We start from the raw sequence: 26,975 nt of genomic DNA, 5'->3' as shown, positions 1-26,975 counted from the left end.
ATGCTTGCTGCATCACACAAGGGTCCTCAGTAAACTGGAGGCAGCAAATACGTAATGTGGTCCTTAGCATTAATACTCGATATGTCAAGGTTCAAGGATATACATCCACTGAGATTCTTCTTGGGTTTAATGCAGCTCTCACAAGAACCTTTACTGGAAGACTCAGTGAATGGGTAAAGACTACATTGTTGGAAAGTGGAGATATCCTGGAGTCAAGCAAAGAGAATATTGCTAGCTATCTTGGTCGACGGGAGAAGGCTGGTATTCTTATAGCAGAGAGGCTTGCAAAAACACAAGATAGTCTTCAACCAAGAAAAACAGTCAATTACCAAAAGCTCAAGGAGGGAAAATGTTGGTAATAGGTACCAGTAGCTCCTCATGGACATTGGGGTTGCACAGTAGGATTTGCCATACGCTAGGGAGCGAGGCTTGGCACACATGTATTTCTCTTAAGTAGCGGCGTCATAGCTAGGAAATACACAAGTCATTCTTTTACCACCACGTGCAGACTACAGGCTATGAGCCTCAGGACTTATGATTGACAGGACAAGTGTAAAAGCAATCGTCTACGGATTTAGGGTGGTTCTTTTCTGTCTTCCTCGTCATCTTTATTTTATTTTATCTTTTATCCTCTCTTTTCACGGTTTTTACATGGCAAGAGAGTATTCGGGTCCACTATTTAGATTAAAAATATCACTACTACTAGATACGCAGTTGGCCGGACATCCAACCTTTCCTCTTTTGGGGGACAACATCTTCGGCCCATGGCGGCAGCGCATGTCTGATCAGTTGAAAGCGCTGAATCTATGGTAGATTGTTTCTGGGCGGGAGGTCGCCCTAGACGGAACTGGTACGGACACAGTGGTGGTCACACCGCATAACAAATGGCTTCGGCGATGCTTTCGAATCACGGCGAAGATTCGCAATGCAATGGAACCTCACATTTATACCCAGTACACATTGGACACCTAAGACGAGAACCCAAAGGCACTCTGGGACAAGCTAGCAGAAGGCTACCACAGGGAGCTTGGTCTCGAGGTCTACTATTTGCGGAGGTCGCTGTTCGATTACACTCTAAAGATACACGGGACAGTAGCGAAATACGTCCACGAAATTGATAGGATTATCGAATGCCTACGTGAAGCCGCGGAAATCATCAAGGCACGTGAGAAGACATTCTACTTGCCTAATAGACTCCCTACATTCTGGTGTGAGTGGAGGGACCTACAGGCTAGAGTAGGGAAACCTGATCAACCCGATGAGGTTATTGCAGCTATCAAAGCCCCTGAGGCGAGCCTCAATCGTGACCGGGAGGCCACGAACAACACAGTTCTGGCTGTTGGCAGCAAGGGTTATAGGGGTGGAACTGGATCTGTATATGGAAGAAGCAAAAAGGTTGAACGCAGCCGTTCCCGGGGTAGGAGCAGGCGAGATATGAACAAGACCTTAACCTGCTATTACTGTCGGAAAAAGGGACACAAATGTAATGAGTGCAGGAAGATGAGGTCTGATCAGGCGAGTGGAGTAGAGCAGGATAAGGTGAACACACTCACCGAGTTGACGGTAGAGTCTATGTCGGGCACCGTGACCAGATTGATATTCACGACCTTCAGCTCCCTCACATTCCCCGCAAGCCAAGGTCCATGGCTGTTGGACAGTAGTTGCAGCACCCATGTCACCGGGATGAGGGAGTATTTTTCACGATACACCTTGATTGCGCCTGGAGAACACAAAATTTGAGTTACCAATAATGGGGAGATCGACGCCCTCGGGATGGATGAGATTATGCTCCATGTGCAAGACCCAAGAACCAAGTGTGACAAGAGCTTAGTGATTCTGGGTGTCCTATACGTACCGGAATGCGGGAAGAACAGTTTGCTGTCTGTCTTACAACTGCGCGGTTCAGGTTACATTGTTGATTTTCACCTGATGGGGGGAGCCTCTCTCCAGACAACGGACGGATTGGACGTCCCATTTGAGGAGGTCAATGCAATCTACATTCTACGAGGAAACTCGGCAGAAGACAAGGAATAAGCGACGGCTCTCAAGCAGAATACGGACTACTCTGAGAAAACTGGGGCTCGACAGGCAGCCCCCTGGCATTTTCATCTCGCGCACTTGGGACTTGATGCGGTGCGCAGACTTTCAATGGAAGACAACACTATACCACAACTACCGGTGGTGCCGCGTTGCGTGTGTACTGGATGCATCTACAGAAAGATGTTACGGAAACCTTTTCCATCGTTGCCAGCTAGCTCATGAGCATCCGGGGTACTTGAGATCGTTCACAGCAACATTACAGGACCGGTGAGTCCTAACCCGCTCGGGGGAGCGGTCTATCTTATTATGTTTACAGATGACTTCACATGGTTCAATGTTCGATACCTCATCAAACGAAAGTCTGACGCTTTGAAGTGCTTTAAGGATTTCAAGGCACTGGCGGAGAAGCATCACGGAATGCCGGTATGGAGACTACGTACTGATGGTAGGGGTGAATATACCTCCAACGAGTTCACCCATCTCCGGCAACAGGAAGGAATCGAGGGGCAGTGCACCACGCCTTATACACCACACTCAAACGGTGTGAGTGAGAGGGCCAACTGGACGATCATCAGAATGACACGAGCTCTTCTGCATGCAGTTAGCACACCCAAGCAGCTTTTAGGTGAGGCTATGATGACTGTGATCTACTTACGGAACCGGCTGCCCTCGAGGGCTCTTACATGCAGACAAATACCCTATGAGATGTGGTTTGGCAAGAAACCGTCTTACGACAATCTACGTATCTCGGGATGCATCGCATATGCTCAGGTCCCCAAGGAGAAACGCAAGAAGTTGGACCGGACAGCCCAGAAATGTATGTTTGTCTGGTACACTGGCACGGCACAGCAGTATCGACTCTACAATCCAAAGAAAGGGCAGATAATTCGCTCGCAAAATGTGCTTTTCGAGGAGGCCACGTCATATTACCCAGTCGAGACCAGCAACGAGACGCCCCAAGCACTGTTGTACGCCCCTATGGTGCAGCCATGTGAAGAGCATCTGGCATGGGGAGACAAGCTTGATGGAGAAGAACCTGACTTCGAGATGCCGGACCGCCACCAGTCTGAGTCTAATGAAGAGATAGAAGATGCAGAGGATACGGATGGGTCAGTGGATGAAGTTAGAGAGGAAGTGGTGCAAGTACAAGTACCCGGGCCGGAAGCAGGCAGGAAGGCTCCGAGGATGGTACGAGAGCTGGAGGGTGATGGGGATAGGAGCTTCTGGGACACGTGTAAGGGGAAGCTACCAGTGGTACATGATGGGAGACGAACAAGGAGTCATGGCACGAGTCAGGACCTCGGACACTCAGCCAACGCCATGATCGAGACAGTCTACATGGTCGAGATGGGTCCGGCGAGCTACAAGGCGGGGATGGAGACTACGGAGGCGGAACAGTGGCAAGCTGCAGTTGACTCCGAATGCGCATCAATAACGAAAAACAAAGTACTGAAATTCATGGATGGTGTTCCAGACGGGAAACACACAATCCCGACAAAGCTGATACTCCAAAGTAAGCTCAATCTACTGGGAGAAACAGCCAGATACAAAGCAAGACTGGTCGTACAGGGATTTCGGCAAATAGAGGGTCTAGATTTTACAGAGACCTTTGCGCCTGTAGTGAGTCTTGCTAGTGTGCAGATCGTACTGGCTGTCGCAGGGGCATGTGGATTCGCGTTACATCAGATGGATGTGGTAATAGCCTTCCTAGGTAGTAAATTGGAGAAGAAAGTATAGGTAAAACTCATGTACGGGGTTCTTGAGGGACCACAGCTGGCACGTCTCAACCGCAGCCTCCATGGCCTGAAGCAGTCACCACGATGATGGTACTCTACGATGGATACATTTCTGGTTACGAAACTTAGATTCCGGCGTGGACAGTTCAACTGTTGCATCTACACACAGACAAATGGAACAATGCTCGCCCTCTACGTAGACGACCTGCTGATCGCAGGGGAGCCTACAACAGTCCTTGACGTTCGCAATCGGTTGAAGGCCGAGTTCGAGATGGTGGACCTGGGTGAGGTCGCTCACTTCCTCAGAATGGTCATATCAAGGGACATGAAGGAGAACACAGTCTACATCATGCAGGAGGGATATATCGAGCACACTCTGGGGAGGTTCGGGATGCGTACTTGCAAGCCGGTGGGAGTACTGATGGAAAGAGACAAACCAAAGGCAGGCACCGGGGACGATGAACGATGTGAGAAGGCACTCTATCAGCAACTGATCAGAAGTTTAGCCTGGATAGCGATGGGCACACGTCCAGATATCGCGTTCGCTGTTTCTTACCTTGGGTGGTTTAGCGTAGATTCTACGGCCCACTACTGGGCGTGCGCGAAAAGGGCTTTAAATTACCTGGCAGGCACCAGACGTCTCCGGCTTAGTCTGGGGGGAGTGGAGTTGACTTAGTTGATGCTTCATGGCTTTGTGGATTCAGACTTCGCCGGGGATACAAGTTCCTTGAAATCGAGTACCAGATATACACTTCTACTTGGTTCAGCAGTCATTCGGTGGCATTCGAGACGACAGTCTATTACAGCTACAAGTACAGCAGATGCAGAATTCATTGTATCGGCTTCAGCAATTCAGGAACTGCTATGGTTTCGCGAACATGTGAAAGAAGTCACCCAATTAACCATTGCAACGAGCGTACTCTACAAGGATAACCAGGCATCCTTATCTACGTTTAAAGACACCACTTATAAACCTCACTCTAAACATATTGGCGTTCGGGTCTGTTGGATTAGGGAGGTCATAGAAGATGGAAAGGAGGTGTGTAACGTGTTCGCAAGGCGCTAATCACGTTTACGGTAAAAGGTACGATAGTTGGCAGGTGGCCTGCTCTTCCAGAGAGGAGGCGAGAGCTGATAACTAAAGGAGGCTTCGAGGGCGTACTGAGGAACAAAGAAGTAACCGTTCAACCAAGTATATTAAAATACTGTCTGTCGAAGTCTGCCTTTTCTATCGTAGAAACAGGCGGTCTTTAAATACACAAATCTGTTCATGTCTAGCATGAACGAAACTGATCAAGCGTATCAATTGATACTCTTTGGTAAAACTCTTTAAGTATCAAAGCGATACTTAAAACAAAACATAAAACAAAACCAAGTATCAAACGATACTTAAAACAAACCAAGTATCAAAGCAATACTTAAAACAAAACATAAAACAAAACCAAGTATCAAACGATACTTAAAACAAACCAAGTATCAAAGCGATACTTAAAACAAAACATAAAACAAAACCAAGTATCAAACGATACTTAAAACAAACCAAGTATCAAAGCGATAGTTAAAACAAAACATAAAACAAAACCAAGTATCAAACGATACTTAAAACAAACCAAGTATCAAAGCGATACTTAAAACAAAACATAAAACAAAACCAATAACCAAGTACCCGTACCGGTTACAAGGTGGTCATGGAATACTGTGGGACGGATGATATATTGGCGGACGGTTTGACAAACCCCTTGGTGGTGACCGGGCACGCAATGTTTGTTAAGCTATGTGGTTTGCGTTGATTATGGGTAGTATATAAGGTACGAGATAGTATAAAAATGGGGTTATTTGGTATATTTTATTTTACTGTACTTAGTTCTAGAGTCTTCATGAGATAGCACCGGTAGGGGGAGTGTTGGCACTAGGTACCAGTAGATACTCATGGGCGTTGGGGTTGCGCAGTAGGATTTGGCATAGGCTAGGGAGCGAGGCTTGGTACACATGTATTTCTCTTAAGTAGCGGCGTCGTAGCTAGGAAATACACAAGTCATACTTTTACCACCACACGTACACTACAGAGAGATGGATCTATTTTGTGACTTTGCACATGCAAAGGATAAAGGACGAAAGCTAGATCCCTGATGGTTAACTCCACATATCGTGGAGCAAATATCAAAGTCTGGTGTTTCTGCCTAAAGATGACAGCTTCACGATCCTCCTAGTCTTATGAAACGCTATTACTTCGATGACTTGTGGCTTTACGTCCCACACACTAATGACTACTCAAGTGCGACTATCAGTGAAGCTGGGAGCAGAGGTGTAGTCTACGAGTGTGAGGCTATGGGGCAGTGAATGGTATATGGCAAGCAGGGCAGAGGAGTTTTGACTTGTCAGACTTGGGTTGATAGAGGCGGTGAATGGCTATTAGGCAGATGTTGCGATAGAAACATCGGGTCAATGTTATTGCAAATGGGGTACATCTGTGGGGTGATGAACTAGTCTAGCTTTTATTAGTCTAATTTGTTATTTTTATTTTATATACTCAAGTGAAGCCTAGGACTAGCTAGTTACATAGTGAGGTGGGAAGGGAATACTAATGACTGGCTTGGATTGTGGGGATAGGTGAATGGGAACGAGAGGCAATGAAGCCGTAAACAGCGTGCATAGACAACTCCGCTTTCTTATATGTGATCGATAGTTTTTCTTCATCGTTATTTTTGTTTCCATTATCGTCATCGAATTTTGTAACGATACATATTGTGCGAGCAGCCATTACCCACATCGATATTGGTTCTTTCCTGATTGTGATATCATTTTGATTTCTCTCCTTGTCGTTGTTTCCTTTTTTTGCTACTATCTCTATCCAGAGATTATCGTATTACTTGACGAAAATCATCGTTTCAGTACCAGTCTTTTTCACCTTTTGCCTCCCACAATCAATGCTTAACCTGGCTCAATTGACCTTTCACGCTTAAGTTCTGCCTCAAATGCCGTTAGAAGAGCTTGTTGATTCAGGTATCCATTATTGGTAGTTGTTAAGGGCAGGACTAACTTAGTGACCATTATCCATGTATTCCATTCCACAGTCTTAGGAAAACTATTAAACACATGAAAAATCATCTAGGCTTATGTGGATGACTGTCGACAGATGGTAAGCTTATCATGAAGTTTCTTAATTTTATTAAGAAATGACAAAACGGATCCACAGTCCTCTAAACAACATTCGTAGAGTTCCATCTGAAGGTAGTTGGCATCATAGATAGTTAATGTTTTGTAAATTTGGCAAACATGATTCCAGATCGTACTAGGTGTCTCCCAGGTTATTCAATAGTAGTTCACAGAAATGGCATCCATCATGGCAAGGCGCAGGATTCCAATAGCCTTCTCAATCCATCGTGGTTGTGCAAGATAAAGCTCTTGAAACTTGGTGTAATTCTCATCCTCAGGCTTTGGAATTCGTAAGATCTCTTCCATCCCCGCTGTCAGGTCCCAAAGACCTTCATGAAGAAGACAATCTGTCATCCTCAAGGACCAAATCCAATGATTTGACATATCTAGTTTGTCCATAACCATTCCATGCATGCCCAATGATGAACCAGTCTGTTCACTTATTGCGACTAAATAAAGATCTTCTCACTGTTGAAAACAATCAATTCAACACGAAAGAGAGTCTGAGGGAGGGGGGATGAGGCTTCAAATCGATGAATCTGCTTGATTGGCATCCTCCAACGGGTCCTAACCTGAAGGTGTAAAATGAGGAGCACACAGTTTCACAACAGAACCATGAGATGAGCTGGGTGGTAAGTCATGAGAATAATGTAAAATCGTATTCAGGAGTGTATGAAGAGGTGGCTTAATCTCGGAAAAGTGTAATATTTGTGAGTGGAGATCTCCCTCTATATATACAACTTTGTAGGTGTGCCTAGTTATATATCATACTAATACTATAGGACAACTTCCAACCAGTAGTCCCAAATTCTACTACAGACAATCATCTTCTCTTACTCCAAGAATACAAACAACAAACTACTGATGGGATTATTATACTATCAGATGCTACAATACTCATCCAGCTGCCTCAGCTGCTCAGAGAGATCAACTATCTGAGAGCTACAGGACCACCTATATCTGATCTCATCATGCAGCTACTGGGTTTAGCAGCACTGACAGTACCTCATCTCCCAACAATTTGTAGCTGAGTAGTGCCTGTGGCCGTAGCGAGGAACCATATAGAGGATAGTACCAGTGCCTGAAAGTACAAGTAACCACTACACCATCTACCCTAGCCAAACTAACATCTAACCAAGTAGGAAAACAGTCAGGCAGGACCATCCAGAGACAGCCCCATAGGTCCTGCAAGAGGTGCAAACCAAACAACACGTAAGAGGTACATCTAAATGATGTGACAGAAAGGGGTGGCTAACATAACAGAAGTAGAAAAACAGAAGATAAGCCTGACTTATAATAGATGAGACTGCCAACTACAATCCACAACCGGACTATCCTAACTTGCAGATAATATGAATGTCTAATAGCCAATCATCCTACACCACTCTGTGTCACCACAAAAGCTGTGCTAGAGGGTAAATGATTTCAGAGTCAAAGCTAGCCCCACTGAGGTGAGGAGGAAACACCTGACTAAACCAGAGTAAATGCTACAAAGACAAAAGTCGAGAGACAATAGCGATAAATGATAGCATCTGACTTTGATAGTAGAAATGAACTGTAATGAGGAGAGGCCGGGTAAGTACTGCCCTGCTTACTTGAGGAATGATGTGGTCGGTAGAACAAGTTGAAAAAGTGGAATGGTCACTAAGTAAACCTATGGGTGTTTTGTATTGTGAGAACTAAGGACTGTATTAAAACCCAATCAATATGAGCTGACACAAAAAACAACAAGAGTAATTCTCCTAAACAATATATTTAAATCCACTCAATCAAACATGAAACCTGCAAGTAGGTGATAGACAGGGGGCTGAAGAGGTTTTATTGTAATTGGCTAATAAGTGACTGCAATGGATTGCTTAAAGTGCTAGTATGGTGGTGATAATAACGAGCTGACAACAAAATAATGCAAAAAGATAAACAAGCTCAGAACTACATGACAACCCTCAAAATCACGATACTGGACGAACTCAAATAACAGCCTAGCTGTAACGATCCCACCATGGATAGTTAGTCCTTGGCAATGGGAAATGGTACTTCTCTTCTTCTTCTTTCTTCATCTTACGATAGCACTAGGCCTCTGCCTACGTTACTGATAGTACAAGACCTTTGTCTTCTATCGGAAATGCCTATCGTAAGATTTCTCTAAGTCTTCTGCATGAAGAGTTCTTCTTGGCGTAACGATATCATTGTAATAAAGATAAAGATCTTAAAAGTGTTTTAGATTCGTTAAAGTAATAAGTTGGAAAAGTACTTAGAACAAAGTGTGAAGAACCTATCCTCCTCGGCCGTATCGGCCTTCTTATATAGTGTTCTTTCCGCCCATAGTCATGTGACCCAAAGTGGTCACATGTGCAAAACCAAATCATAACAAACTAGTCATGTGACCAAAGTGGTCACATACTTAAAACCCCTGACCTCATAGTGAGGTCATGTGCAAAACTCATAAACCAATCAAAATACAATAAACAAGTCATATGACTCAACTGAGTCATATGTATGAAACCCTTGACCTCATAATGAGGTGATGTGCAAAACATAAATCATATGAACAAGGCCTACCCGCAAGGCACACTCGCAAGGCATACTTGCCAGGCCCACTCCCATGACTCATAGTTGACCCATGTACGAAAGCATCACAAATCCCACACATAACAAATCATAAGACTCAAATGAGTCATATGTGTGAAACAATAATATACCTGTGACTCATAACCATGTGTCACATGAAAACCCTTTCCTCACCAAGCCATATTCGTGACACTAGCATTAAAGATCATCGTAGGAGTAAAGGCTTACAACCGAGGTGGAGTGAAGGTAAGTCTACGTGAAGTACTTGGAATAAAGCATGACGATCCTATCCTGGTCAGCCGTACTGGCCTCTGTATATATTGCTCATCTCGCTAACTCTAACCCTGATAATCTATAATTATGAGCCTTGTGAAATCCTGTTAACTAAGTCATATGACTATGGTGAGTCATATGTGCACACCTGTAACTCATAATTGGGTCAGGTACGAAACATAACAAATCATAACATAAACAAGTCAAATGACTATAGTGAGTCATATGCATAAAACCCGTGACTAGTCTTGAGTCATGTGCAAAGAATAATAAATTATAATATAAACAATGCATATATCTCGACTGAGTCATATGGACAAAACCCAGAACTCATAATCTAGTCTTCTTTAAAACAAAAATAAATCATATGACTCGAATGTGTTATATGTACAAAACTCAGCACTAATAATCAAGTCATGTGCGAAATATAATAAATCTTAATATAAATAAATTATATGACTCGAGTGAGTCATACGCGCAAAACTCAAAACTTCTAATTGATTTATATGCAAAGCATAACAAATCATAAATAAATCATATGACGTGTGTAAGTTATATGCATAAAACCCAGAACTCATAATTGAGTCATATGCGAAATATAATAAATCGTAACATAAACAAATCATTAGACTTGTGTGAGTCATATGTGTCAAATCTCTGATTCATAATTGAGTCATGTTTGAATCATAACAAATCACAATATAAACAAATCATATGACTCCAGTGAATCATATGCGCAAAACTCAGAACTCATAATCCAGTCATATGTAAAACATAATAAATTCCAAACAAATCATCTGACTTGAGTAAGTCATATGTACGAAACCCAGAACTCCTAATCGAGTTATGTGCCAAATATAACCTATCATAATATAAACAAATTATATGATTCCAATAAGTCATAGGCGTGAGACACGTGACTCATACTTGCGTCATGTACGAAATCCTGTCACATCCATGACAGCTAGTTGATCATGTCGTTTTTATGACGAAATTACAAAACAAGTCTTTATATCCTGTGCTGTAGTGTCTTTATGAGATAACTCCCAATGAAAAGAATGGATCCAGAGAAGGAGTAAATATGAAAATTAAATACAAAAGATTATTGGAGGTCTCTTAGAGAATCATGGAAGGAAGAATTCAAGAAAAGAGGAGTACAGAATCAGAGCAAACATCCAGCAACAAAGAGCCGGAAGAATGCGCCACCCAACCACTACCACCAATCAACCCATGTGACGGTAATACTACACCTCCAACGTACGATCAAGATATGATTATTGCATGACTACCGTCAGCAGTACATAAGCTTGCTTATCCAGACCAAGCAGTTGTGGGAACCAATGCAAGAAGGTCAGTCAGACTGCTACCTGGTCACCCTACATGAGAAATGTTCCATCCGGTAGCAGGACAGGCACTCCTCGCAGTTACAGAGGTGCCTACTACATTGCAAGAAGCACTTGCTAGTAGGGATGCTGCTGCAAGGAAGTGGGCTTGGGAAAGTGAGTTAGAATCTCTGAGGAAGAATAGCACCTTGGCGGTGGAAAGGGCACTACCAGATAGAAACATTGTGGGCTGTCAATGGCCATTTAGAAGCAAAGAGGATGGACGTTTTAAGGTACACCTTGTGGCCAAAAGATACTTGTAGGAGCCGGGGATCGACTTCCAGGAAACGTTTGCTCCCGTCACAAAGTTCACCACTCTATGCGTTCTCCTTGCCTTGGTAGTAGAAAATGATTGGGAATTGCATAGCATGGCCGTCAAGACAGCATTCTTGAATGGGGTGCTTGAGGATGAAATATATAGGGAATATCTGGAGGGGGTTACAGAAGAGGGGGAACCAGGTATGACTTGCAAGCTAGTTAAGGCAATCTATGGACTACGACAATCTCCGCGTGCTTGGTACAAGAAAATTCATGACTTCTTCACTGAGTACGAACATATCCGCAGTACTCAACCGCAGTACTCAAGATTACAGTTTATATATCAACTACAAATGGAAGCTACTGGTGTTAATCTATGTTGATGATCTGGTCCTAGCTGCAGCAAGAGTAATGGATATTACTTGGATCAAAGCCGCTTTGACGAAAGCCTTCGAAATGACCGACTTAGGTATACTACAAACCTTCCTTGGACTCGAGATCTCTCGGAAGCGAGGTCACCGGATACTTACCCTTCATCAAAGAAAGTATATCACCAAGATCCTTCACCACCGTAGCATGCAAGATGCGCACCCCAACTGGACACCACTCGATCCTGGTACACTATTGGGTTCCAATATACGACTCCTAATTGGCAAAGACAAAACCGAAAGCAAGCATGTAAGTCTGGAGCTTTACCGGTCTGCTGTTGGATCACTGATGTATGCCATGCTCGGCACCTGACCGGACACTGCATACTCTGTGGGTTTGATTAGTCAGTTTAACGGTCAACCTCTTTGGGAACACTGGATGGCAGTCAAAAGAATTTTTCGATACCTCGCTGCGACCAACAATCAACAAATACAGTACGGTACTAGTAACTCCAGTGGAGGATATTCGGATGCCGACTGGGGATCTGAATAGGATCTCAAGTCTGTCGGAGGATTTGTTATTCTCTTAAACGGTGGTGCAATATCTTGGACGAGCAGGAAGCAAACAACCGTTGCTTTGTCCACAACGGAGGCAGAGTACATGCTGATGACACAGGCAGCTAAGGAAATTGTTTGGCTCCGGGTACTATTGGAAGAGTTGGGAGCACTTAGTCACATTCACCAGATATCGTAACTTTACGGAGACAACCAGGAAGCTCTCGCATTAGCTCACAACCCGAACATCATGCACGAACGAAGCATATCGACATTCAGTACCACTTTATCCGAGAACTGGTTTGGGTAGAAAGGATATACCTACTATACTGTCCAAGTAGTGAGATGATCGTGGATATTATGACCAAATCACTACCGCGAGTTACACATGAGCAACATACCCAGGCGATGGGGATTAGGAAGCAAGATAGTTATGGAAGTCGTCGTAAGGGGGCATGTTGAGAATCACGAAGCTCCAATTCTCCAAAGTTATCGGAGTAGGTTACAAGTGACTAAGTGTAGCTAGGAAAAAAAAGGAAAGAAAACGCCCAGAGAAAGAAAGAAACAGATAAGGAAAAGCGTGGCCAGGATCTCGTCCGCTGCGGGCAGAGTTCCACTGAGGGAGGCGTTGCTGGGGTTGTCGCTGCCCTTGCCGGGGGAGATCGTTACAGCCGATGTGTCCCCCATCTGGCAATGCGGGTGCAGGGGTCCTTCGTAGGGAGGGCGGGCGGGCAATAAAGAACGCGAATAATAAAGAACCAAAGCTGTAGGAAGGATGGTGAATTGAGGGATTTGAGGAGACGCAGAACGGGTTCCTGTGACGGTGGTTCGTGGGACCGGGCGTCATTGAGCTATGACCCCGCGCTGGTCGAGCAATCGGCAATACCTTTCTCCGCCACCCTCTGAGACAGCCAAGTTTCCCGCTGGGCCATGGTTCCGTGAGCTTTGCCCAATTGGCCTTAGGTTGTACCAACCTGTCTTTCCATGGCTTGAAAGCTGAAGCAAGAGTTGTTTAGCAATGGTTTGGATATGCAATGGTGGGACAAGCTAAGGAATGGGTTAGCGTGTGAGTGAGGATGTGTGAGAACTAGCGATTAGTGAAAGGAGAAGTGTTCGGAAGGTTTCAGGAGTTAGTACTAGGGATATCGGAAGTAACAGGTTACGCTCCGGAGGTCTAGAGGACAACCAGGTGTCGCACTATAAGAGTTAGGAAACCGGAGAAGAAGCACGAAGGTATCAGGACTGTCTGGAACAGCTATGGCTTAGGGGAAATGTTTCCAGCAATGTTTGAAGGAATGAGTAAAGGGGACGGTGTGGCATCAAGACGGAAATGTGGTATGGAATTCTGCGAGGTTGACGGACAAGATAGATGTTTGCAAAGGAACAGCTTGTGTGTATATAGGACACCTCCGGCAACATAGATAGAACAAGGACCGCAGACACTCTCTACCGAACATAGCCTATTTTATTACTACTAACATAGCCTCCCTACCTTCCATCTAAATTATCCAGAAGAACAGGGGAGAAAGACGAAGAAAATGGCGTTCGATTGATAATTCATGATTTTTACTATTATTCAATAAGCCACCCACCCCGGCAGCCAATGTATTCGTAAGAACAAAGAAATTTAAATACGTGCACAAAGTCTTGAGAATAGAACAAGTTAACGGATCCGGAGCTTTCATAATTTCTCCTGCTTCTGTCCATAGAGGAGGCAGGAACAACACACTCTTGAGAGAGTGCTGAGGGTGCTACAAATTATAGATGTTTTCACCGCTTAGTATAATAGATCCTTTACAGATCAAATATCTAACTTACCAGCCATTGTATAAGCCACGACTGAAGACAGAAAACGAAAAGCTATGTCTAACGCCTCCTATCATACTACAGTACTCTTATGAGTGCTTGTACGATATTCTCTCTGCCTTTAGCAACTGAACGAGTGGAGGAGTTATTGACTATCTAACTACCGTATGATATTAGGTTGTGCTCTGCATCCCATCGTATTACGATATACAATGCCTTTCTAGGAAATATTATGCCCCATTAGGCACGCAAGTGTAAGAAAACACAGTATTCTCGAAAACGGTAATCAAAGCCATCATAGCTAGCTCTGGGGCCGAGGTTAAGGTGCTAGCATACCACAGAGCAACCTCTCGCCCGCCGTGGCTGCCAGTGGAGAAGAAGGCAGTAGGAGCACTCATGATTGCGATGTAGGGACAGCTGACAGGCTGCGAGATGAAGATGTTCGGGAAGGTAGCATTTTAAAACGGCACTGTGTTTCCTCTCCATAATTATCAGTGCTCCTGCTAAGTTCCTCTTTAGCTGGAATGGGTAGAGGGGAGCCTTCCTGAACAGTCCTGGTATGATTTTTGTTTTCGCTTGGGAACCAACCGCATTTAGGTATTAGGGAATACACTGTTTTCAAAAGTATTATGTCATACTCAGTATCTTCTTTATAGGCAATTTCAAACAGGGCCTCGGTAGTCGCTAACCCCGATCCCTTTCGTCAAAGAGCACAAAAGAATCGAAATCAACATAGCTGCTGCCTTCCAACTTACAGACCACGTAGGGAACAAAAATCCCATACAGGACCTATGGGTCGAGCCATAATCAAAATCGTGCCATCGTAACCTATTTTATTTACAACAAAAATGTCGTAAAAGTCGGAAAACATGTCATTTTGCTAGTGCGCCAAACAAGGCATTAATGTTTTATTTTCAAATAGCTCGCTTTTGGTATACTGGCATAGAAATATGCTGTTTTGAAAGAATATCACGCGTGACCTTCATCGGTATGTGTCTAACAGGACCTAAACTTCTCATTGAGAGAAAAAGGTCAAGCTCATTCTAAAAATTCCCGAGCTTACATGCATGCGAGATATGCAATACCGGCTGGAACCCAGCGCTAGTAGCCAATCTGGGGGGGGGGGTGAATAACAAAATAAGTGAGTTAAAGATCCCATACCTGGATATGCATAAAAAGCAAAAGTGCTCCAATGAACTAAATTAATTTTGTGGAGAGAACAGAAAAGAACAAAAAAAAACGCGAAGAGCAAGAAAACTCCGTTGACAAGTGAGCAATGATGCAACTGATCATACTACTCATACAATCAAAGTTCGGCATTCCGATCCAAATCCCAATATCCCCAAAACACCCCCGGACGTTGACATTCCCAGACCGTCAGATGTTGCGAAGGTGCTCTGGTGGTCGATATAAAGGCTGATGTGGTTGCGGTTTGGCTTGTAGTCATGACGGCGCTTGTGGTTGGTGGGCTTGGATCGAGGCAGTTGCCGAACCACCCGTAATGAGTGCATGGCATTATAGGCTTTGTTTTCGCAAATGTGGTGGGTGTCGTGACTGGAGCTGTTGTGGTGGTTGTGTCGAGACAGCCCCACGTTCCGCGTGTTTTGCAAGTGCTGGTGGAAGTGGTCTTCGGCACACTCGTGGTCGTGGTAGTTGTTGTCATATTCCCGTCGTTGAATTTCCAACGGAGACAGTCCTCACAATGATCATCAAAGATGCATTGAGGGACGTCATCATACTTCTCAATGATATCTTTAATCACGGTTTGGATTTGTGATACCCAAGACCCATCCTCGAACCGTGGTCAGTGACGACATCGTACACACACTCGAATCCACCATGGTATCGAGTCTCCAAAGCATACCCAGCGATCGAGCATCCAGCCATCGGCCCGTTACACGCTCCCATGTATATCGGATCCGCGGAATTCCCAAAGTGAAAAACAGCCACACCATTGGCATGCCGTGCGCTATCCTTCGGGGGCTTCGGCAACCCGATTCGTTTAGCCGGTAAGGCTTCGCCAACCGCCTCAAATGTAACCACCGGAAGTCCATATGTCTGACCGAGCAGTGAAGAAACGGATCCACCAAGTGAGTGACCGACAAGCCAGATATTAGCATCGGGGTACATTGTCGTCACATTTGTGTACAGATTCAGGGCTGCCCGATAGTAACGATTCTCGGCTAGGATGGAATCCTTAAGGCATACGGAATCGCACGTATATGCCGTTCCGGAAAAACAATCGCAAACAGTTTTTCACCAGTACGAAACCCTGGCGCAGCAGCACGAGAAAAAAAGGTTGTCGTTTATCTTGTCATTTGTGGTCGTTTCCGCCCCATCAAAAACAGCGGGGGATGTGCCCTTAAGCCCAATGATAACCGTGGTGTTGGCTTCATCCGCAAATATGTGTCCACGGAGCCCGTCCCCTTCCCACCCAAAATTACTTGTCGCATTATAAGGTTGCCCGATATCTAGCCAATCCTCCGTGCCCTCGGCCTCAATATACGCATCCGCTGCAATGTGAGCAAAATTCAACACTGTTGTTTTGTCTGTAATGTTGGGCATCGGAATGATTTCAGTAGTCCAGTCATCATCGGAGAATGTTCTGGGGTGGTGGGCTCGGTGGGCGTAAAGCATATCCTCAATCGTTTCTTTAGACCGGTCCACCAAACGTGAGATCGGCCGAGTTCTAGAAGACAGGCGATGACGAGGGCGGGGCCGGAGTTGCGGATCATTCTCGGTGGCAACCAGAGTGTCCGGATGGATGTCTAACCGTCGAAACTGGTAAGGATAGCTATAATAGATCAGTAAAACCGAACCCACACTTCCGAAGTGAGCATTTCTCACCGATCGGCTGCATGGTGAAGCACATGGCGTAAAGACTACAAGTATAAGTTTGTGAGTCAGAGATCCGGTGTTTCCAGGAGGCAAGGACACCTACAAACACAATATCAGACCGTACCTCTCCCACTCCAGGCCCTATGGGAGCTCCATCACCCACCAATACCGGTCCAGGTCTTAACACACCGCCAGGTTGTGTAGGTGCTGCGACGGCTGCCGCCCCGGGGAGAGAAACTGGGATAGCCGCTACGGTGGATAAGGACGAAAATGCGAGAAGCGATAACAATAATCTTGCTGTTTTATGGGCTGCATCGGGACACGGCCCTACAGGCTTGGGAGAAGCGGCCGTCGTGCAGACGGCAGTGAAAGTAGTGGACAACTTGGCAAACAGCGATAGATAAGGCAGCGACCTCGTCATCAACTATCCCCCAAAACCTTGGCGTAAGAGAAAAGCTTGTTGGGATCGAAGATGATCGGACAGGAAGCGATGTAGATGTGCTGTTCCCGAACCACACCAAGAGAAATTCTCTTAAAATCAAACAACGATATGTTGAAAAATAGAGGCGGTATAGACTGTGAGATTTAGTGTAGGAGAAGAGTGGCTGATTATTTCTTCCAAACGTTGGACGTGGTCCATATGTTATATACTACTCATTCAGGCCACCGTTTCCATTAGTCTGGGCTTGTCCAACTTTATTCATGTTCTCAATACACGTGTCCACATTATAGCCAACACCAAAACAAATGATGAGTCGTTCTGGATCAGAGCACAGGTGACTTAGAGTTGGTCCAAATAGCTCTAACCAGCGTAGAGTAATACCGCGTAGGTGCGACTAGGCTCCGCACTAACGATATAGGAAGTTGATTCCAACAATTCCCCTCCTCCTGATATCCATCAAAAAACTCGTATAAGAAAAGAACACAAAAATAAAAATAAATTAATAAATAAAAACAAATATATGGGACCGTGGCAGTCACAGTAAAACCTGTATCCACCCACTGGGAGGATTGAGTAGGAGAAAAGAAACTCCGGTATGGATGCAGAAACGGATAAATGTCAACCTCATTAAATTTTTAGGTATTTCTCAAAAAAAAATTTCCATTATACTGTTTCAAATATTTTCTCCTTGAGTTGAAGAAAACAAAGTGTATAGAGACTTTGGGGTGAAGCGTTGCGTATCTGTATATCGAATTATTGTACGATTTCAAGGTTAAATCCGGCTTTGGGAAGAGAGAGGAAATGTAGACAGAGAGGATCTCCAAAACAAAGGGACTTACGCGGAGGGAATGTGATACTATTAGTTCCTGTACAGTTACGTATGATACTCCAAAAATAATTTCCAGGGAACCAGGGGTTACCCGGCTAACGAAATGTGAGCGAAGACATCTTCAGGCGCTAGTTGTGGTGTTTCTTTCTTTCATGACAGGATTTGAAGCCCCGCATTCCGGTATGCATGCTACGGAATAACGTAAAGCACGGTGATGTGACACAGCACTATGATGTGACACTCACCTTGGCATCATGTGAGACCTGGTATTGTCCGAACATCAACCCCACTTCTGCGCATGAAAACAGCAAAATCGATAACACAACTATCAACCATGGGGAAAGTGACAGCGAGGAAGACTTCTGAATATGAAGAAAGACTCCAGAGAGCGATCAAGGCCACAAAGCGACTGCAAAACACAATTCCAGTGTCAGAGGCAGCAGAAGAATTCCAAGTAAACAAGCGAACCCTCTACTGATGAATGAAGGGCACTCACGGGAGCCGCATTGAGTCGCACGAGAATCAACAACGCCTCTCAAACTCGGAAGAGGTTGCCATTGTCCACTGGTATCAGTGCCAAGATGATAATGGCTTTCCACCATGGCTTGATATGGTGAAAGATATGCCAATTTTCTTGGAGCAGAAGTGGACAGGTGTGGAGTCATTACTAGTGGGGCAGAATTGGATCAATCGCTTTCTGACCCAGAATCAATCCTTAGCAGCAAAGCTAAGTACACAGCTAGAGCATCAGCGATTGTATGCAAAGGACCCTGCCCTTTTGCAAGATTATTTCACCAAGTTAGGCCACCTGATAAGAGTCCACAATTTGAAAGCCTGTCAAATTTTCAACATGGATGAAAAAGGCTTTGTGATAGGGCTGGCAACACAGGCAAAGGTGCTGTATCAAAGAGGTTGTAGGAACCCTCATGTGACTCATGATGGCAAGCGGGAACTTATTACAGTAATTGAGACTATGTGTGCGAGTGAAGCTGCACTTGCTCCATTTGTTATCAATAAGGGCAAAGGTCATTGCCTGGGCTAGTACCGCAATCTTACCGACAGGCAATGAGGATATCGCTTTAGCTACTCGCCTAAAGGTTGGACCGACAATCTCCTCACATTGAAGTGGGTGGAGGATTTGTTTGATCCTGAGTCAAGTAGTATAGCGGGTATTGGAGAAACTCGGCTCTTAATTTTTGATGGACATGGGTCCCATATTACCTTCCCGTTTATTCAGTTTTTTTGTTGAGCATAACATCCTTGACCTTTGCCTACCCACATATTCTACGCATTTATTACAGCCTCTCGACGTGGGGCTCCTTTCACCATACTAATATTTCTATGGACTGGCCATGGATAAACACTTTCGCTCTGGCCAGAGTTTGGAAAGAATCAAAATGGCTGTTTTTATTCCTTTTTTGACAGAGGTACGCGATCATACCATGAGGCCTACAACAATCCAAAGAGCCTTTAGTACAAGTGAGATCTGGCCTCTCAATCCCTATTGTGTATTACAAAAGGTTGTTCCAGAAAGGCTGAAGCAGCGAGATACGCTTGGACTTGTCAAGAACCCAAGAAATGCTCAGGATATCTGAAATAAGGTTAAGATGGGAAAGAGTATACTTGATCTTGGGCTTCTAACTTTAGAGGATAAAACACAGGTGGAAAGGGTGGGCATTAGGAATCAGGTGGTGGGACTTTTACATGATCTCAGACATTAGCTGGAAGTTGAGATCGCTGAAAAAGATCTCTATCTGGAGATCAACCAACGTCTTCAAAGTACAGCAAGCCTCTACAACACTACCGATAAACGACAGCTGTCCATTGCCTGGGTTCTATATGGAGCCGAGCTCATCCACCGTCGTGATGCACGTATTGAGAAGGACAATAAAAAAAAAAAGTTTCACCAACCTACCGAGCCAGACACAAAGTTTCTACCAAACTACCTCAGAAATCAAAAACCACACAGCCACAGCATTCCTCTGCTTTTATCCCAGATTGGCTGGTTCGAAATGTGGTTATTGCGAATACCCCTATGGTGATATTCATCGATTCTGAGATGGAAGAAAGTGAGGAAGAAATCTTGAGTAATAGCCATTGGAACTCTCCACTCAGAACTCAGCAAAGACATCCTTCGACCAGTCCATTCCGTGCTCAAAAGAGTACTAAACCTGACCTACCCTTACACATGTCCCTCTGCTCCCGGAGGTCATAGTATTTATATTTTTCTTCCTTGTACCTTCTCATAGTACTATGTTCTCCCTCCCCCCCGCCGCCCCAAAATTTTTTTTTTTGAAGTTCTAATTTTCTTCCCCTGGGCCTTTTTCTTTCATAGTTACATTCTCCTTTCATTTCTCATTCTAAATCTGGTCTTTTCTTCTCAATTGGACTTATATTTCTTGAGATACGAAGTAATTAAATCGGCTCATGCATCGGGACTACCGGTGAAACCCGTGTGTCAGTTCACGGACCTGTGTCATATCACGATGCCATACGTTATACAGGTGCTCACTCATGATTCATATCACAGTGTCGTGATTACCGAAGGTGAGATCCCATTCTTTGCTCGTGGAGACTAAATAATCATGACGAGACAACTTTATCGGTTTTAAAATTCGGCTAAGTCAACACTGAATTGGGGATAGCGGTGCAAGATATCAGACGAATTGTGAAATTGCTTCCCCACAATCCCAATGACCAACCTTGTCTAGCCAATCCAAATGGACTGATTTATTGAGCAATTCTACCAAGTTTGTTTGCTTCAGCCTTCACCGAACCTAAAGCTCATTGGATTAAATCAATAATCCGCTATCTTTGTTCATCTCAGCGCTTCCTCTCCTTTATAACTACAGACTTGACTTTTTGAGTCTTCCCCCTTTCCTACACTAAGCCGGTGATTTGGTTTCTTGACCTCATCATTAAGAATGCGGAATGCCTTGTTTCTCTCATGTCTCGCAGGGGAAAGAAATCTAGGGCCCCCGTTGGTATTTCTACTCCTACGGAGAGATCATCTGCTTCCGCACCACAGACTTCGGCGGGGGGGTCGGGTATCCATGAGCCACCACACGAGGTTGCTGTGAGGTTTGCCGACCTACCAGGGGATCATAATAGTCCTCTCTACTCCTTCAAAACATTTGAAGACCTAGGAGTGTAAGTATTAACATGTTTCGTTGCGGAATCATTTGCCGCGGTGATTTCACTTTGGAATTCATTCTTGTTTTCTGGCTCAGGGCTACTGGTCATATATATATTCCCGCGCCGTGCTGACAACTTGCATTATTTTATTGCAGTTCCAAGGAGCCTCTTGAGGGTATTTATTTCATGAACTTTAAGAAGCCGTCAAAGATCCAAGAGCCAGCACTTCCGCTCCTTTTATCAGGCTCCCCCTGAAATGGGATTGGTTAATCACAACCTGGGACTCGGAAAACCGCGGCATTCGTTTTGGAAACTTTGACTTGTGTTGACATGTCGGTAAGCAATGTTCAAGCTTTTGGTTTAGCTCTATCTAGGGAAGCTAGACAGATTCTGGGCGTTGTTCTAACCATGGGTCAATTTACCATCATAGCTCAGTTGGCTATCCCGGATATGGTCCTACGTGGTCAGGGGAACGATGCACATATTATTGTTAGGATACTTGGCATGGCCCTTGACTTGATTCGTGGGAAGCAATTGGCTGTAGAACATCTTAAGGGTGTTGTGCTCGATGAGACGGATAATATGCTTGATCTACGAGGCGTTGGAGAACAGTGTCTCCGTGTGAAACAGTTAGATCCCACTTTTTATGCATTATAACGACTAGCTGCTCATGGGGGGCTGATATCTTCATCTAGGAATATAGCCTCTAGCACCCAGATCGCCTTACTCCTCACATCATTTCTTGACTAGGTTGCTAAATACGCGAACCTATTTGCACAAAATGCGAATCATATATCATTAAATCATGAAGCGCTTACCCTGGACGGGATCAAGCAACTTTGTATGGACTGTGACAGCGAAGAGGACAAATAGCGGATATTGATTGACCTCTATCGTAGTTTGATGACCGAGTCTTCCGTTTTATTCGTGCACGTAAGCGACCAAGGATAGCCACATTTGGCAGTTGTGAAAGCTGATCTGTTGGGCTAGAAACGCGAAACAGCATATGAGATGCTGGGGCGAATGCAGTGAAACCAAGCGTCCAGTCCGTCCGTACTTTGTTGCGGACTGGAGGGACGGTAGTGAATGGGTGGATGCCCGAAACGGACGGGGGAGCCCTTCAGGTTTCTCAGGGGGCGGGATGTGCCAGGTTTCTACAGGTGACGGCAGATGACGGCCGGGACCTGTAGGTAATAGCGGGGGCCCGGCAGGTAATGACCGGGTCTACAGATAACAACCGGAAAATGCCATTTGTTCTAAGACTGCCGGGCCCGGGCGTCAACCTTTTGGACGGCTGTCTTTGTGAAGGAAGGGCGTAATGCCCTGCCATCTCCACCCACCGTGCGCGGGACGCCGGGGACTACAGCCCACCGGCCCCTGGAGGGCTCCCTTAGCAGCTGGGAACACTGGTCGAATGGAAGCGAATGGGCACAAATTTGCTACACTCCGCAGTGCAGGGGAAGGCCCGGATCGAGAAATGGTTCCCCATGCTTTCCATTCTGTAAGAGCAAAAGTCTTGATCACTACAGATGATTTGGCGCGTGGCATCGATATGGCAACTATCTCGATGGTAGTCAATTACCACTTCCCTAGCGGCAAGGCCGTCGGTTAGACATTATCAAGTATGTTCACTACATCGGACTCACTGGCCGATTCGGACGTGCGGGTGTGGCGTTTACCTTTGCTCATGACAAGCGGAGCCTGACATCGAGGCCATATCAACCCACTTTGGTGCCTGCATTACCAGGGTTCCGACCCATGACATTGAAGCATGTTTCTTCTAGATATCTGGAACTAGCTTCACGATACTAATTCATTGTTGATAGTAGGTTGAGACAATAAGCAATAGTGTTCTTGAGAATAAGAAAGTTGGTGGGGCGAAACGGTAGTGGAGAGGTATGTTTCTTCCACATTTATAGAACTAGATTCCAAATGACGAGGTATTATTCCTAGGACGTTGACGAACTCGTCGTTGAAGTTTTGCAGGAGGTTATAATAATGTGTATTAATCCTTTCTTAATGTGTACTGGATAGGCGGAGTTTATATGAATAGATAAGTGTTGGAGTAATGTGAGTAGGCTTTGCCATGATTCATATGCGCATCCATAAGCTATCGCTTGGACGACCAATATCTGTAAGCCCTGCCCCCAGAGCAACCCGCACTATTTCCAAATGTGTGGTGTCGAACCAAAAGATTTCCTACATTTACAGCCCTAGTTAATTGCCTCATTACCCAGAGGCTTGGGTATAATCTGTTAAATTCAGAGGACCATGACCGTTCATCTCCGACGCCTCCTAGGTACAAGTGGCAGGTCAAAACCATTCGTCTAACATGCGGTTTTACCTCAGGTTGGCGAAGTACGGTTATTTTAATAGGCATTCCCCGACGCTGTCCTCTTAAAAACGCTTTGAATAATTCCATCGGCTGTGTAATTATTATGCATTTGACCGTCTAGAAGTAGTACTGCAATGGATCAAAACTTTCTTTACCGTTCATGGTTGCGCAACTAGTATGAAAGTGACATATATTTTGTTGCCTGTAGTCATTCAAAATAGTACTATACATCGCAACCAAGACATCGCACCATGATGCAATATTCCTTCCTGTTACCCGGAGGATTTTCTATGCACCCCCAACTTCTTGTATTGTAACCGTGCCAAGGTTGTGGCTTTGCCACATGCCACAGTTGCTTTCGCAACCTGAGCAGAATCTCTCGTTATGCTGCCGGGCACTCACTTCCTGAGGGTGGGCTGTGGTTCTGCCGTTATGACAACCTTGGCACGGTTAGGTTAAGGTCGCACGACCAACCTAACATCTAACGCAACCACCGACCACGCTAGCCCTCTCCCCACCCACAACCTCACTATATCTTTCCCGGAGATAACAATGGGGATCCCCATATACAAGATATCATTTAGGATTGTTTATGTATTATATTGTTAAATACCTCCAGCTGCGGTTGTGGTAGTCAAGTACTGCGAAAGGAGTACGCCACGTTGCCTCGTGATGTTCGTTCAATTATGCAAACGAGCAATAGATTCTGAAGGGCATTGGAGAGGGTAGTGAGTGGGTATGGTTTTTGTGTGAAATAGGAATCCGGCGAAACCTTTCCCTGACCCAAGATAGAATTGTAGATATGTACAAGAGAAAACTCGGGACTTTCAGATAGATCAAGAAGAAACATAAGATAATTTTAACGAGAACAAAAAGACCCGCATGCAAAACATCCAAGCTTTAGCTATGCTCAAGACTCTCAACAGCATCACACATGCAGTATCGCCTGTATTTCCGCTCTCGCTGCTCGACAGGATGTATGATATTATTTTTCTCACCTCCCACCGAACCCAAAAACCCAGCAAGAATTAGCCGCAATAGCTGTCCCAAGCGCTGGAACTTCATGGAAGGTTTTCTTAACCCCCTACCAACTGACAATAGGTATCAAAAACCTAGTTCCAGGGATCCTGAATAAACATGCCGCTTTTTGTCTAGTATATACATAGTAAGTGCAGCAGGTGGAGAGTAGTGACCCTCACAATTTGTCGAGTTAAGCCAAAAACCACCTAGTTGTAATGAGCTAAACAATTATGGTTGTAAGTGTGGAAACTGTTTTAATTGGATATAATATCATACATTCAGAAATGCCGCTACTTTCTTTGAGGGTAAGGTTTATAGAAGGAGGTTGCCTAAATGGTAACCTGTCGCCGCCCACATGAATCGTAGCAATCATTTCCCACACTACTCCAATATTTGTCTAATCATATAAACTCAGTCCATCCAATACACATTAAGTAAGGATTAATACACATTACTATTAACTCCTGCAAAGCTTCAACGGCGATTTCGTCAACACTCTAGGAATAATAACTCAGCATTGTGAATCTAGTTCTAGAAATGTGGAATGAACATACCTCTCCATTACCGCTTCGTCCCACCAGCCTTCTTGTTTTTAAGAACACTGTTGACTATTTTCTCAACCTCCTACCAACAATGAATTAGTATTCCGAACAAAGATCTAGGCATCAAGAAGGAACATACTTCAATGTCGTTGGTCGGAACCCTGGTAATGCAGACACCAAAGCGGTTTGATATCTCCCCTACCTCGTTCAGGGTCTGCTTGCCATGAGCGAACGTGATCGCCACACCCACACGTCCGAATCGCCCCGTGCGTCCGATGCGATGAAGATACGTTTTCGCGTCCAAGCGACGGTTCTTGCCACGAGGGAGGTAATAATTGACCACCATCGAGACAGTTGAGACATCGAAGCCACGCACCAACACATCGGTAGTAATCAGGACTTTTGCTTTTCCAGAACGGGAGGTATTGAAAACCTTGTCCCGATCCGGGCCATCTTCTGCACTATGGAGGGATGCAACCTTGTGCCCATCCGCCTCCATTCGTCTCTGAATCTGATACGCTGTTTCGCGATTCTACCCCAACAGATCAGCTTTCACAACTACCAAATATGGCTATCCTTGGTTCCCTTACCTGGAGCAATATTACTGAAGACCTAATCGTCAAAATATGATAGAGGTCAATCAATATTCGATATTTGTCCTCTTTGCTGTCACTGTCCATACATGGCTGCTAGATCCCGTCCAGGGTAAGCTCTTCATGGTTTAATGAGACCTGATTCGCATTTTGTGCAAATCGGTTCGCGTATTTAACAACCTGGTGAGGAAAGGTTGCCGAGATTAAGGCGATCTGGGTGTTCGGGGGCGTATTCCTAGATGAAGAAGATATTAGCCCTTCATGAGTAACCAGTTGTTATAATCCATCAAGAGTGGGATCAAACTGTTTCACGCGGAGACACTGTTCTCCAAGTCCTTGTAGATCAAGCATATTACCCGCCTCATCGAGAACAAGAATCTTAAGATGTTCTACAGCCAATTCCTTGCAGCGGATCAAGTCAAGGACCGTGCCAGGTGTCCCAACAACAATATGTGCATCCATTCTCTGACCACGTCGGACCATATTCGGGATCGCCAACTGTGTTTTGATGTTGATAAATTGACCCATCTTTTGAACGGCGCCCGGAATTTGCCCGGCGAGTTCGCGAGTTGGGGCCAAACAGAGAGCTTGAACATCTCTAACCGACATGTCAACACGAGTCAACATTGTCAAAGCGAAGGCCGCGGTTTTCCCGGTCCCAGATTGTAATTGAGCAATCAAATTTTTGCGGGGGTCCGATAAGAGGAGCGGAAGTGCTCGCTCTTGGATCTTTGACGGCCTCTTAAAGTTCATGAAACAAATTCCCTCAAGAAGCTCCTTAGAACTGTAATGTAATAACGCAAGTTGTCAGCACGGCACGGGAACATAAATATGACCAGTAGCCCGGAGCAAGTAAACACGAATGGATTCCAAAGTGCGAACACCGCGCCAAATCATTGAGGGATCAAACATATTTATACTTACAGTCCTAGGTCTTCGAATGTTTTCACGGAATAGAAGGGACTATTATGACCCCTGTATATCGGCAAACTTCACAGCCACTTCATATTGGGGCTCATCGATACCCGAAATCCCCGCCGTAGCCGGTGGTGCAGAGGTAGATGGTATATGGGTAGTAATAGCAGTACCAACCGGGGTT

General features: G+C 44.9%; 4 protein-coding genes across 4 annotated transcripts; 1 reads left to right on the top strand and 3 right to left on the bottom strand.

Annotated features, from left to right (window-relative positions):
* Positions 1-15,900: 15,900 nt before the first annotated feature.
* On the bottom strand, positions 15,901-16,272 carry GSTUM_00002863001 (uncharacterized protein; the record flags this gene model as incomplete). Its single annotated transcript, XM_002836578.1, has 1 exon — positions 15,901-16,272. The coding sequence occupies one exon, from the start codon at positions 16,270-16,272 to the stop codon at positions 15,901-15,903; it is 372 nt and encodes a 123-aa protein (XP_002836624.1).
* Positions 16,273-16,398: 126 nt separating this feature from the next.
* GSTUM_00002862001 (uncharacterized protein) lies at positions 16,399-17,014 on the bottom strand (the record flags this gene model as incomplete). Its single annotated transcript, XM_002836577.1, has 2 exons — positions 16,399-16,936; positions 16,968-17,014. The coding sequence occupies 2 exons, from the start codon at positions 17,012-17,014 to the stop codon at positions 16,399-16,401; spliced, it is 585 nt and encodes a 194-aa protein (XP_002836623.1).
* Positions 17,015-21,198: 4,184 nt separating this feature from the next.
* Positions 21,199-22,136, top strand: GSTUM_00002861001 (uncharacterized protein; the record flags this gene model as incomplete). The annotated part of the gene is made up of 5 exons (XM_002836576.1): positions 21,199-21,401; positions 21,542-21,561; positions 21,606-21,710; positions 21,817-22,015; positions 22,082-22,136. 5 exons carry the CDS (start codon positions 21,199-21,201, stop codon positions 22,134-22,136), a joined length of 582 nt encoding a protein of 193 aa, XP_002836622.1.
* A 3,166-nt stretch (positions 22,137-25,302) lies between these two features.
* GSTUM_00002859001 (uncharacterized protein) lies at positions 25,303-26,629 on the bottom strand (the record flags this gene model as incomplete). The annotated part of the gene is made up of 5 exons (XM_002836575.1): positions 25,303-25,365; positions 25,423-25,815; positions 25,874-25,972; positions 26,057-26,111; positions 26,181-26,629. 5 exons carry the CDS (start codon positions 26,627-26,629, stop codon positions 25,303-25,305), a joined length of 1,059 nt encoding a protein of 352 aa, XP_002836621.1.
* Positions 26,630-26,975: the final 346 nt, after the last annotated feature.

Source organism: Tuber melanosporum, assembly GCF_000151645.1.
Source record: "Tuber melanosporum whole genome shotgun sequence assembly, scaffold_150, strain Mel28".
Lineage (NCBI taxonomy): Eukaryota > Fungi > Ascomycota > Pezizomycetes > Pezizales > Tuberaceae > Tuber > Tuber melanosporum.
The sequence above is the reverse complement of the archived record's forward strand: the minus strand, read 5'-3'. Positions and strand labels throughout refer to the sequence as shown.